This window comes from Homarus americanus, unplaced genomic scaffold, assembly GCF_018991925.1.
Source record: "Homarus americanus isolate GMGI-L3 unplaced genomic scaffold, GMGI_Hamer_2.0 scaffold12969, whole genome shotgun sequence".
In the NCBI taxonomy this organism is placed as follows: Eukaryota; Metazoa; Arthropoda; class Malacostraca; order Decapoda; family Nephropidae; genus Homarus; species Homarus americanus.
In genome coordinates this window covers 4,676-18,010 of record NW_024739418.1, presented here as the reverse complement: position 1 = coordinate 18,010, position 13,335 = coordinate 4,676, and the positions used below count along the sequence as shown (strand labels likewise).

At 35.5% G+C, this 13,335-nt stretch overlaps 2 protein-coding genes across 2 annotated transcripts; one reads left to right on the top strand and one right to left on the bottom strand.

The window, feature by feature from the left end:
• The first annotated feature begins 1,458 nt into the window (after positions 1-1,458).
• LOC121874778 (polyubiquitin-like) lies at positions 1,459-2,149 on the top strand. The gene has a single exon (XM_042379070.1). The coding sequence runs from the start codon at positions 1,480-1,482 to the stop codon at positions 2,059-2,061; it is 582 nt and encodes a 193-aa protein (XP_042235004.1). The 5' UTR covers positions 1,459-1,479; the 3' UTR covers positions 2,062-2,149.
• Positions 2,150-2,858: 709 nt separating this feature from the next.
• LOC121874777 (kelch-like protein diablo) lies at positions 2,859-13,075 on the bottom strand. The gene is made up of 6 exons (XM_042379069.1): positions 12,900-13,075; positions 10,211-10,445; positions 9,955-9,983; positions 6,744-6,945; positions 6,443-6,559; positions 2,859-2,999 (listed from the first exon to the last, which is right to left on the bottom strand). The coding sequence occupies exons 1-6, from the start codon at positions 13,073-13,075 to the stop codon at positions 2,859-2,861; spliced, it is 900 nt and encodes a 299-aa protein (XP_042235003.1).
• Between the last annotated feature and the right edge of the window lie 260 nt (positions 13,076-13,335).

Here is a 13,335-nt window from a genome sequence, read left to right as displayed (position 1 = left end):
GTCTAGGTGAAGGGTCGTCGTCATAACATAGGTTTTGTCAAGTTTAAATAAAAATGAGAGATGGATTGAATTTGTAGGTGGTGGGGGGGGGAGGGAGTTCCTGGTTATGATAAAGATTGACGTGACATTAATATGTCGTCAAATACCAGGCCTATGACTGGGAGGAGGACTGGGAGGAGGGATATTTTGTGAGAAGGAAAAAGTGTTGGTAACGGCCTGGGACCTATAGGAGGAGGTCATGGGGCAAGTGGAGGATGTAAAATGAGAGAGGCCATAATAACAGTGCGGTGAGGTACCTATAGATGTAGACTGGTCGAACAATAGGAAGCCCAAATAAAACCACTGCTAGGAAGCAAGCCAAAATCAAACCACTGCTAGGAAGCAAACCAAAAATTAAACCACTTCTAGGAAGCATTCAGAGAAGTTAGGAGATTTCTTCCACTATTCCTTGGTCCTAGACTCCTGGGCAGTTAGGGCGGCGGCGGGTAGAGTGTGGACGGTGTACTTCGATATGGGTATAAAAGGTGGGTGATGGAGGGCAGGCAGAGAAGAAAGTGTAGGAGATAAATACAGGTAAATGTTTCACTCACTCACCTTCACAACTGATCCATCAGCTAATAATATTTCTACATCACATAACTCTTGTGACTGCCAGAGGAAATGTATGTAGTCTAGTAGGTAGTTCGGATAAGATTTACATTCCTCTTCCTCCTCCTTCTCCTCCTCGTTATGAGAGAGCTCCACATGTGCAGCCGCCATCTTCAGATACTAATGTAATACTAACTAGTTGTCAGTTTTATTTTTAGTGGTGTGGTGATATCTGGTAATACCCGTAGTGGTGGTGGTGGTGGTGGTGGTGGTGGTGCTTCCGTTGCTTCTTCCAACAGTAACAAAACTGAACTACAGCCACACTCCTAAGACAGTCAAACCACCAAAGGTATAGAGATAACCTCCATGAGCGCATAATCCAAAATCAACATGGGAGCACCATAGAAGATACCCCGATCAAATTATCTTCCCAAAGCGGATCAGGATTATAAAGTTCATCGTCTGCCGGTTCAATTTCTATATGTAAGACTGCTACTTCTGGCCCTACACATCTCTCAATTTTCATTGGGCAAACTTTCTGCCATTTCTGCCTGCCTAAAGCCCATAAATGCTAGGTATTTAATTTTATTATTCTATATTTGTATATGCATAGCTAGGTTACACAGAAGATAGACTGCAAATGTTATTGCTCTATACTGTATGTGTGTGTGGGGGGTATGAGTTACTTTGGTTAAAGCCAAGATTTATGTGTACTGTACAATATGTGTATAAAATATTAATGTAGTAGTCTTGTGTTTTCATATATAATGGTTGCCTTGCTACCTACTATAACATGCTCAACAATCTTGTAGATATTTAAATTTAAGATTATTTAAGAATTATACTGTTGGTTAAAATTTTACTAATGAATTGTTTTCTTTGCAGTACATCATGCAGATCTTCGTGAAAACCCTCACTGGAAAGACTATTACTCTTGAAGTAGAACCTTCAGACACCATTGAAAATGTAAAGGCAAAAATTCAGGATAAGGAAGGCATCCCCCCAGACCAGCAGAGATTGATCTTTGCTGGTAAGCAGTTGGAGGATTGTCGCATTCTTTCTGACTACAATATCCAGAAGGAATCTACACTCCATTTGGTATTGCGTCTTAGAGGAGGAATGCAGATCTTTGTGAAATTTACAGGAAAGATTACCCTAGAAGTAGAACCTTCAGACACCATTGAAAATGTAAAGGCCAAAATTCAGGATAGGGAAGGCACCCCCCCAAACCAGCAGAAATTGATCTTTGCTGGTAAGCAGTTGGAGGATTGTCGCATTCTTTCCGACTGCAATATCCAGAAGGAATCTACACTGCAACTTATTAGAGAAGGAAAAGAAAACAACATCTTTGTGAAAACCCTTACCCTTACAGGAGAGACCATTATCCTAGAATTAGAATCTTCACACGATATCACATTCCCCCCTTTGTTATTGTTGCGTCATAGAGGAATGCAGATCTTTATGAAAAAATAAAGTATTCCGGATGAAATGTTCAAATTTCCTTTAATGTATGGAATGGAAAAGATTTAATCACATTGTTATTATTTTAACCGAACCCAAATAAACACTATTAAAATTATTTTATTCATTGTTTTTTTATCACATACTGCAAAACCTATATATGTGAAAAACTGAATATTTTTGTTTTCTCGATTGGCTAATTTGCAATGTGACCTAGCAGGTAGTTGGCAGTATGTTGGGAGAGTTTACAAGAATACAAAACCGCAAATATATGTGAAAAACTGAGTATTTTTGTTTTCTCGATTGGCTAATTTGCAATGTGACCTAGCAGGTAGTTGGCAGTATGTTGAGATAGGTTGGGAGATAGGTTGGGTAGAGTTTACAAAGAATAATACAACCCTCTATTATTTTTGTTTTCTCGATTGGCTAATTTGCAATGTGACCTAGCAGGTAGTTGGCAGTATGTTGGGATAGGTTGGGTAGAGTTTACAAAGAATAATACAATTTTATATCATATAGGGTAGTAAAAAACTATACATTTATTTATTTGCTTTTTATTTACTAAAATAAGAATGAGTGAGAATGAAGGAGGAGGAGGAGGAGGAAATCAGTATATAGGTTTTCAAAGTTTCGAGTAGTCAAATTAAGACTGCTATAGCATTAGTCCGACTTTCAGGGAGTGGTGTACAGCTTATCCACTTGTTATTCTTAGGGTCGAAATACTCCACATTAGCGAGAGAAATCTAAAAAGAAAAAAAAAAGTTATAAATATTATTATCAATATTTATCATTTTATATTAATCATTCTTTTATTCTTCTTTCCTTACCATTCCAATTCCATTCAAACCACTCCAGTAACCGCCTATGACATATAACAGAGAATTTGTGACAACAACTGCTGGGCTACTTCGACCCAAATACTCTGAAGACGAACACTTAAACCATTGGTTCTGTGGGAAAGTAAAAGAAAAAGGTTAAAACAAGAGTAAGGGGGCGGGAGGGGGGTATACAATTTTTTCCCTTTGTTCCTAAAGTATTACAACAATTCTTCCACTTCCTGGTTACAATATTAAACTTTAAGTACTGGTAAATAATCTTACCTGCTCAAAAGAATATCTTTTCATTGAATTTTCATCCAGAATACCATCACCTACTACGTACAAAAAATTATCTAAAACTGCAACGCCTATCGTCTTAGACGGTGGACCTTGCATTGATGTTAGATTCTTCCACTCTCCAGTTACAGGATTGTATGAGAGAAAATCATGCAGGGGATTGTAAGTGTCCGTATATCCACCAATAATGTAAATAAGACCTCGATGTTCTACTATACCCATGCTATAAAAAGAAAAAAAAGGAAAAAAACAGTACAGGTTACTGCGACATTTTCTCATTATTATTATTAGTAATTCACACTATCAGTAAATCAAAATTGTTATTGTACTGGTTATTGTACTTACTTGGATCTAGCTTCTGGCATATTTGACTCTAATAATCTCCACTCATCTGTAATAGGGTTATATCTTTCAATATTTTTTCCTATTTCCATTGAATCCGTCCAACCACCGAAGGCATAGAGATAACCACCATAAGCGCATAATCCAAAATCACACCGTGGGATTACCATAGAAGATATTCCAGTCCAATAATCTTCCTGTGGATCATAAACTTCGCCATCCGCCAAAATCTGAGCGTCTATCTCTCCAACCCCTCCAACCACGAAAATTTTTCCATGTAAGACTTCTATTCCTGGTGAAATTCTCCCAATTTTCATAGGACAAACTTTTTGCCATTTCTGCCTAAAGGTATCAAAACATTCGATACTTTTAAGTAGATATTCCTCTGATCTATTCCATATTATATTGAATTCTTTCCTTGATCCACCTATGACATAAATTTTCTTTCGATTACAAATTCTTGGCTGGACATAAAAGGAGGCTTCCTCTTTAGCCAAGTTTATCTGCTGTTTAAGGTTAACTTTCAATCTGATGTCAGAGCACTCATTAATTGCTTTTTCTATTAGTTTACTTGAAATTAAAGACAATTTCACTCGTTTTAAAATATCGAGAATCCAACAAAGTCTATCAGTTATTTCTTGTGTAATCCATCTGATGGCAGCAGAGAATACCTGCAATATAACAAAAGAAAAGAAAAAGAAAGTGAGAGCTGCAATAAAAAAAGAAAAACGAAATAAAATTTTCAATAAATAAATATTAAATAAAAAGAAAAATATATAATATTTACCTGAAACTCAGAGTCAATATGAAGATACTCAGAATCCAAAAAATATAGTAGAGTTTCTTTAGGAATCTCAAGAAACTCTTGCTCCATTGTCACTTCTACGAAATTGGAGAAGATGAAATCCCGCGAACCATTCAACAAGCTTACTAAATAATGGGCCTGAGCAAACCTGTAAAAAAAAAAAAAATAAAAAAAATAAAAAAATATCCTCTCTAGAATAGGATTAGATCGAATCAGAATCAATCAAATTAAAACAGAACAGAAACAAAATAAAAATTCGTTACCTGTAAATTCCCAAAACATTGGATGGATCAAGTTCGCTCTTGAGAAAGTCTGTACAAACAAATACAGCACGGGGCATGAACAGCATGTTCGCAGCCACAATTAACTCCTGTGCGTTTCCCACTGTTATCTCGATGTTTCCTAAAGTATTTTTACAAAAAAAGAAAAAAAATATTTCATTTCTTCATTTGCAACAAAATAAAAATTTTACTTATAGATAGCATAGCACTATGAAAACTTAAAATATTTTCCCTTACCAGTATATATGAAGTCGATAAGCAGTTTTAATATATTGGGTTTCATAGACTTCATTTCTATTGATTGTGTTGTTTTCTCAGCAAATCCACACGTAAACATGGTCTTAAAATAGTCACTTCCCGCTGACAGTATTACACGGTGAGCCTGTGGAATAAAATGTAATCTCCATCGTTTATTTTTTAAAATTTGTTAGTTCGTTCATACTGCCTTTATACATACATTAAGGGGACGTAAAAATCTGGGTGAAGAGTCGTTGTCATAGCATAGGTTTTGTGAAGTTACATAAAAGTGAGAGAATTATGGACGGACGGACAACAAAATCAAACCATTACCTGGAAGCAAACCAAAATTAAACCACTGCTAGGAAGCAAGCCCAAATCAAAGTACTGCTAGGAAACATTGATTCTATCGTGCGAAGAAAGTTGGATAAACAGCTCTTTATTTGTGTCGGGGGAGAAAGGAAGTTAGGGGAGAGCAGGGAAATTTCTTCCACTGCACTGGATAGACTTTGTTAATCATGTTCCACTGACTTCTCCTGGGCGGTAATAAGGAATGGAGGGTGAGTGTGGGCGGTGTAGTTAAGTTTCCCTCCCCCGATATGGTGTGTAAATGATGGGTGGGTGATGGAGGGCAGGCAGAGAAATGTTTCTTCACTCACAGATAAATGTTTCACTCACTCACCTTCACAACTGATCCATCAGCTAATAATATTTCTACATCACATAACTTTTCTGACTGCCAGAGGAAATGTATATCGTCTAGTAGGTAGTTAGGATAAGATTTACATTCCTCCTCCTCCTCCTCCTCGTGATGAGAGAGCTCCACACGTGCAGCCGCCATCTTCAGATACTAATGTAAGACTAACCTAACCAGTTGTCAGCTTGGGAGAGAAGAGAGTAAATTGAGACTGCTCTAGCATTAATATATCAAGTTCCCGGTACATTTTATGTTAATAGGCTGTGATTAGGAGGAGGGATAGACTCAAGGTTTCGAGTCAAATTGAGACTACTAAAGCATCATTAGACCGTTCCTTAGGGAGTGGTGTACAGTTTCTCCACTTTTTATCCTCAGGTTTTAGATTAAAACTTATTATAAAGGATTATTATAAAAATATTTAGGAATTATTAATATATTTTATTCTTATTTCCATTCTTCCTTACCAAGTTATGATAACCGTAACCGCCTATGACATAACAGAGGATTTGTGGCAGGCAACAACTGCTGGGATATTTCGACAAAATTAAACAATGGTACCATTGATCCACAAGGATACTTTATAAGAATACTTTCAAATTTCATGTTAGGGTAAGTTAAAAAAGATAGGAAACAAGCTTTTTTTTATTTAAAATGGATTAAATATGGAGGAGACAAATGTCAGTCTTGAGGGAAGTTTTCTTGATTGGGGATGTCGAAGGGAGTTAAAGTAAGACTGCTCTAGCATAAGACCGGCCCTCAGGGAGTGATGTACAGTTCATCCACTTATTAGTCTTAGGGTCGAAACACTCCACATTAGCGACAGATACCTTTAGAAAAAAAAACAGGTGGTTAGGTGGTTAAATTTGTAATATAATTTATTCATTTCATTCTTCCATTTCCATTCTTCCTTTCTTACCAGTTCAAGGTGGTCATTGGGACGATGACCACCTATGATATATAACAGAGAATTTGTGGCAACAACTGCTGGGATACTTCGCCAAAAATTCATTGATGAACACTTAAACCATTCGTTCTGTGGAAAGGAAAAGAAGGGAGGTTATACAACACTACAGTATTACAAAAATTCTTCTCCCATATTACTTAAATTATTATTATTGTCTTTGGAAAGAGAAAAGAAGGGAGTTATACAATTTTTACTCCCTTTTCACTACTATAATTCAAATTGTATTGTATATAATTATAAGCATGCACATTACCTGTTCAAAAGAATATCTTTCTAGTGATTTTTCCCCTTCTTCATTAAAAAGACCACCCACTAAATACAAAAAGTTATTCAAAACTGCAACACCCATGTAGTTGTAGCGAGGTGGAGCACGTCCTGCTAGTGCTCTCCACTCCCCAGTTACAGGATTGTATGAGAGAAGATCATGCATGGGGTTGTAAAAGTCCATATATCCACTAACAATGTAAATAAGACCTTGATGTTCTACTATACCCATGCTGTAAAAAGAAAAAAAAAAGTATAGGCACTGTTACATTTTCTCATTATTATCAGTAGTTCACACTATCAGTCAGTAAATCCAATTTGAAAATTGTTATTGTACTTACTTGGATCTACGTTCTGGCATATTTGACTCTAATAATGTCCACTCATCTGCAATAGGATCATATCTTTCAATACTTTTTTCGATGACCAATCCCGTCCAACCACCGAAGGCATAGAGAAAACCTCCATGAGCGCATAATCCAAAATCAGACCGTGGGATTACCATAGAAGATATTCCAGTCCAATAATCTTCCTGTGGATCATAAACTTCGCCATCTGCCCAAATCTGAGTGTCCTCTCCACTCCCTCCAACAACGAAAATTTTCCCATGTAAGACTGCTATTCCTGGTAAACTTCTCACAATCTTCATAGGGCAAACTTTCTGCCATTTCTGCCTAAAGATATCAAAACATTCGACACTTTTTAAACTATACTCCTCTGATTGTTTCCATCCACCTATAACATAAATTTTCTTTCGAAGACAAATTCTTGGCTGGACAGAAAAGGCTGCTTCCTTTTTAGCCAAGTTTGTCTGCTTTTTAAGGTTAACCTTCAATTTAATATCAGCGGAGCACTCATTAATTGCTTTTTTTATTAGTTTACTTGAAATTAAAGGCAATTTCAGTCGTTTTAAAATGTCAAAATTCCAACAACAATATCTATTATTTATATCTTGTGCTTGTGTAATCCATCTGATAGCAGCAGAGAATACCTGCAATAAATAATAGAAAGATAAATTCGGGTTAATAATCTTGTAAATAAAAGTCAATTGAAAGTTGTACATATTAAATAAAAAAAAAATATTTACATTTTACCTGAAACTCAGAGTCAATATGAAGATACTCTGAATCCAAAAAATACAGCAGAATTGCTTTCGGAATCTCAAGAAATTCTTGCTCCATTGTCACTTCTACGAAATTGGAGAAGATGAAGTCCCGGGAAGAATGCAGCAACCTTACTAAATTATGGGCCTCAGCAAACCTGTTTAAAAAAAAAAAAAAAAAATTACGTATAGGACAGATAAAAATACATATTATATAAACAGTTGGAAAATAATTAATTAATTATTATTATACTGCACGTACCGGTAAATTCCCAAAGCATTAGATGGATGAAGTTCGCTCTTGAGAAAGTCTATACAAACAAGTACAGCACGTGATATCATCAACATGTTCGCAGCCGCAATTAACTCCTGTGCATTTTCCACTGTTATCTCGATGTTTCCTAAAGTTTTTGACAAAAAAAGAAAAAAAAAATCATTTATTCATTTGCAACAAAATAAAAATTTTACATATAGATAGCAGCATAGCACTATGAAAACTTAAAATATTTTCCCTTACCAGTATATATGAAGTCGACGAGCAGTCGTAATATATTGGGTTTCATGAACTTCATTTCTATTGACTGTGTTGTTTTCTCAGCAAATTCACACGTAAACATGGTCTTAAAATATTTGCTTCCCGCTGACAGTATTACACGGTGAGCCTGTGGAATAAAATGTAATCCCATCAGATTACATAAAAGTGAGAGAATTATGGACGGACAGACAACAAAATTAAACCACTGCTAGGAAGCAAGCCGCCCAAATCAAACCACTGCTAGGAAGCAAACCGCCCAAATCAAATCACTGCTTGGAAACATTGATTCTCTCGTGCGAAGAAAGTTGGAAAGTAACTCTTTATTTGTGTCGGAGAAGAAGGGAAGTTGGGGGAACAGGGAAATTTCTTCTACTGTACTGGATATACTTTGTTAAACCATGTTCCACTGACTTCTCCTAAACGGACGGTGAATGTGGGCAGTGTAGTTAAGTTTCCCTCCCCCTATATGTGTGTAAATGGTGGGTGGGTGATGGAGGGCAGGCAGAGAAAGATATGTAGGTAGGAGTAAATGTTTCTTCACTTACAGATAAATGTTTCACTTACTCACCTTCACAACTGATCCATCAGCTAATAATATTTCTACATCACATAACTCTTGTGACTGCCAGAGAAAATGTATGTAGTCTAGCAGGTAGTTCGGATAAGATTTACATTCCTCTTCCTCCTCCTTCTCGTTATGAGAGAGCTCCACATGTGCAGCCGCCATCTTCAGATACTAATGTAATACTAACTAGTTGTCAGTTTTATTTTTAGTGGTGTGGTGATATCTGGTAATACCCGTAATTGGTGGTGGTGGTGGTGGTGGTGGTGGTGGTGGTGGTGCTTCCGTTGCTTCTTCAAACAGTAACAAAACTAAACTACAGCCAGCAGCCTCTTTCTTTCAGTATGTTGGGATAGGTAATACATTTTTTTTTTTTTTTAAGTGTGTGTGTATGTATGCTAAAGAGGATGAGAGGAGGATAAAGAGGGCTTGAAAGTTTCTTGTTGAATATTCTTGAGCTTGAGCTTGGGAGAGAAGAGATATCAGTTCCCGGTACATATTATGTTAATAATATCAAATGCCAGGCTGTAACTAGAGGAGAGATATACTCAAGATTTCATGGACTTAAAATGTAATATTTGTGTGTTAGGTTAGTTGAGTGCTCACTAAACTTGGCCGGTTAGCAAATGTGAAATTAAACAATTATAAGGATACTTTCAAATTTCATGTTAGGTAAGTTAAAAAGATAGAAAATTTTTCTAATTTTTATTTTATTTTAAATGGCTTTGCAACTGATCCATCAGCTGATAATATTTCTACATCAGCAGGTAGTTCAGATAAGATTGTCAAATTGCAACTGCTCTAGCATCCATCCGACCCTCAGGAAGTGATGTACAGTGTATCCACCTATTATTCTTAGGGTCGAAATACTCCACATTCACATCAGTGTCAAGTAGCTAAAAAAAAAGAAAAAAAAATAGTTTAGGTTAAAACTTTGGATTATAAAGATTATTAATAAATATTATCAGTTTTCATTAATCATTCTTTTCAGTCTTCCTTACCTGTCCATCATCATTTCTAATGTCACCGCCTATGAAATATAACAGAGAATTTGTAGCAACAATTGCTGGGGAATTTAGACCGGAATACATTGATGAACACTTAAACCATTTGTTCTGTGGGAAAGTAAAAGAAAAAAAGGTAAAAGGAAGGGAGGGAGGTTATACAATTATTTACCAACAGTATTACAAATATTCTTATCCTGGCTGGCTACAATATAATAATAATTCATAAGCACTCCACGGTAAATAATCTTACCTGTTCAAAAGAATATCTTTCCATTTCCTCAAACTCAGTACCACCTACTACGTACAGAAAGTTATTCAAAACTGCAACACATATCGTGTGACATGGTTCACCTAGCATTGGTGCTAGATTCTTCCACTCCCCAGTCACAGGATTGTATGAGAGAAGATCACGCAGGGGGGCGTTGTGAGTGTCCGTATATCCACCCATAATGTAAATGAGACCTCGATGTTCTACTATACCCATTCTGTAAAAGAAAAGAAAAGGAGAAAAAGACAAAAAAAAAAGTACAGGCCACTGCTACATTTTCTCATTATCAGTTACTATCAGTCAGTAAACCTAATTTGAAAATGGTTGATTTTTAACATTACAATTGTACTTACTTGGATCTAGCTTCTGGCATATTTGACTCTAATAATCTCCACTCATCTGTAATAGGGTCATATCTTTCAATACTTTTTTCGACGACGACCGATCCCCTCCAACCACCGAAGGCATAAAGGTAACCTCCATGAGCGCATAATCCAAAATCACATCGTGGGGTAACCATAGAAGATATCCCAGTCCAATTATCTTCCTGTGGATTATAAACTTCGCCATCCGCCAAAATCGGAAAGGGTCTGGGTCCCCTCCCTCCAACAACGAAAATTTTCCCATGTAAGACTGCTATTTCTGGCCTTTCACTTTTTTTTTTCATCGGGCAAACTTTCTGCCATTCCTTCCTAAAGGTATCAAAACATTCTACACTTTTACACAACTTGAAGCTTTTAAACATCTTGAATCTATTCCATTCGTTCCTTGCACCTATGACATAAATTTTCTTTCGAGTACAAATTCTTGGCTGGACATAAAAGGAGGCTTCCTCTTTAGCCAAATTTATCTGCTGTTTAAGGTTAACTTTCAATCTGATGTCAGAGCACTCATTAATTGATTTTTCTATTAGTTTACTTGAAATTAAAGATAATTTTACTCGTTTTAAAATGTCAAGAATCCAACAAAGTCTATCAGTTATTTCTTGTGTAATCCATCTGATGGCAGCAGAGAATACCTGCAATATAACAAAAGAAAAAGAAAGTGAGCTAGCTGCAATAAACCACAAAAAAAATTAGATTTTTGATTTAATAAATAAATATTAAATAAAAAGAAAAATATCTAATAATTACCTGAAACTCAGAGTCAATATGAAGATACTCCGAATCCAAAAAATATAGTAGAGTTCTTTAGGAATCTCAAGAAACTCTTGCTCCATTGTCACTTCTACGAAATTGGAGAAGATGAAGTCCCGCGAACCATTCAACAAGCTTACTAAATAATAGGCCTCAGCAAACCTGTAAAAAAAAAATAAACACACCCTCTTTAGAATCGAATCAGATCGAATCAGAATTAATCAAATTAAAACAGAACAGAACAAGAATAAAAAAATTACAAAATAAAAATTAGTTACCTGTAAATTCCTAAAGCATTGGATGGATGAAGTTCACTCCTGAGAAAGTCTGTGCAAATACGTACAACGTGGGGAACTACCAGCATGTTTGCAACAACTATTAACTCTTGAACGTTTTCAGCTGTTACCTCGATGTTTCCTAAAGATTAAGATATAAATAACAAAATAAAAATACCGTTTTTTTTTATAAATATGAAAACTTAAAATGTTACTTACCAGTATATATGAATCCGATGATCTGCTCTAATATATTAAATTTCATAGATTTAATTTCTATTGAAGAATATGTTGTTTCCTCAGTTAATCCACAGGTAAACATGGCTTTAAAATAATTACTTCCCGCCGAGAGTATTACACGGTGAGCCTGGAATAATAATAAAAGAATTTGGTTGATTGTATACATATACAAGATATTTTTTTTCAATTATTGACAACAAATAATAAAAAAGTTAAAATAATGTTTTCTCACCTTCACAACTGATCCATCAACTGATATTTCTACATCACAGAACTTTTGTAACTGCCAGAGTGAATTTAGGTTCTCTAGCAGGTTGTTTGGATAAGGATAATTACACTCCTCTCCGTTATCAGAGAGCTCCACACGTGCCGCCGCCATCCTCATATATAACTAAAAAACTAATATATGTAATATATATGGGAATGATATGAGAGAGGGTTTGAAGGTTAAGGTTTCGAGTGAGTTAAATTGAAACTGCTCTAGCATCAGACCGACCCTCAGGGAGTGATGTACAGTTTATCCACCTATTATTCTTAGGGTCGAAATACTCCACATTAGCGACAGATATCTAAAAAAAAAAAATAAAAATAAAAATTAGTTTGAGGTTAAAACTTTGGAATATAAAGATTATTAATAAATATTATCAGTTTTCATTAAGCATTCTTTTCATTCTTCCTTACCAGTCGTCCATCGTAATTTATATTGTCACCTCCTATGACATATAACAGAGAATTTGTGGCAACAACTGCTGGGCTATGACCGAAATACATTGATGAACACTTAAACCATTTGTTCTGTGGGAAAGTAAAAGAAAAAAGGTAAAAGGAAGGGAGAGTGGTTATACAATTTGTTATCCCTTTTCACTAAGTATTACAAATTGTTCCACATCCTGGCTACAATATTGAACTTCAAACCTTATTGTATATAATCTCATAAGCACTGCACTGGTAAATAATCTTACCTGTTCAAAAGAATATCTTTCCATTGATTTTTCCCCATTAATACTACCTACTACGTACAGAAAGTTATTCAAAACTGCAACACCTATCATGTGACATGGTGGACCTAGCATTGGTGCTAGATTCTTCCACTCCCCAGTCACAGGATTGTATGAGAGAAGATCACGCAGGAGGGTGTAAGTGTCTGTATATCCACCAATAATGTAAATAAGATCTCGATGTTCTACTATACCCATGCTGTAAAAGAAAAGAAAAAAAAAAAAAAAAAAAAAAAAAAAAAAAAAAGTACAGGCTACTGCTACATTTTCTCATTATCAGTTACTATCAGTCAGTAAATCTAATTTGAAAATGGTTGATTTTTAAAATTACAATTGTACTTAATGTTAATACTAATCATCACCAGCGTTCTTTTATAATTATAAATAGTGGTAGTGTTGATAGTGTTGATATCTGGTACTTTTTAACAGAGGGGTAGGTAAATTGTTGTGGTTGTGGT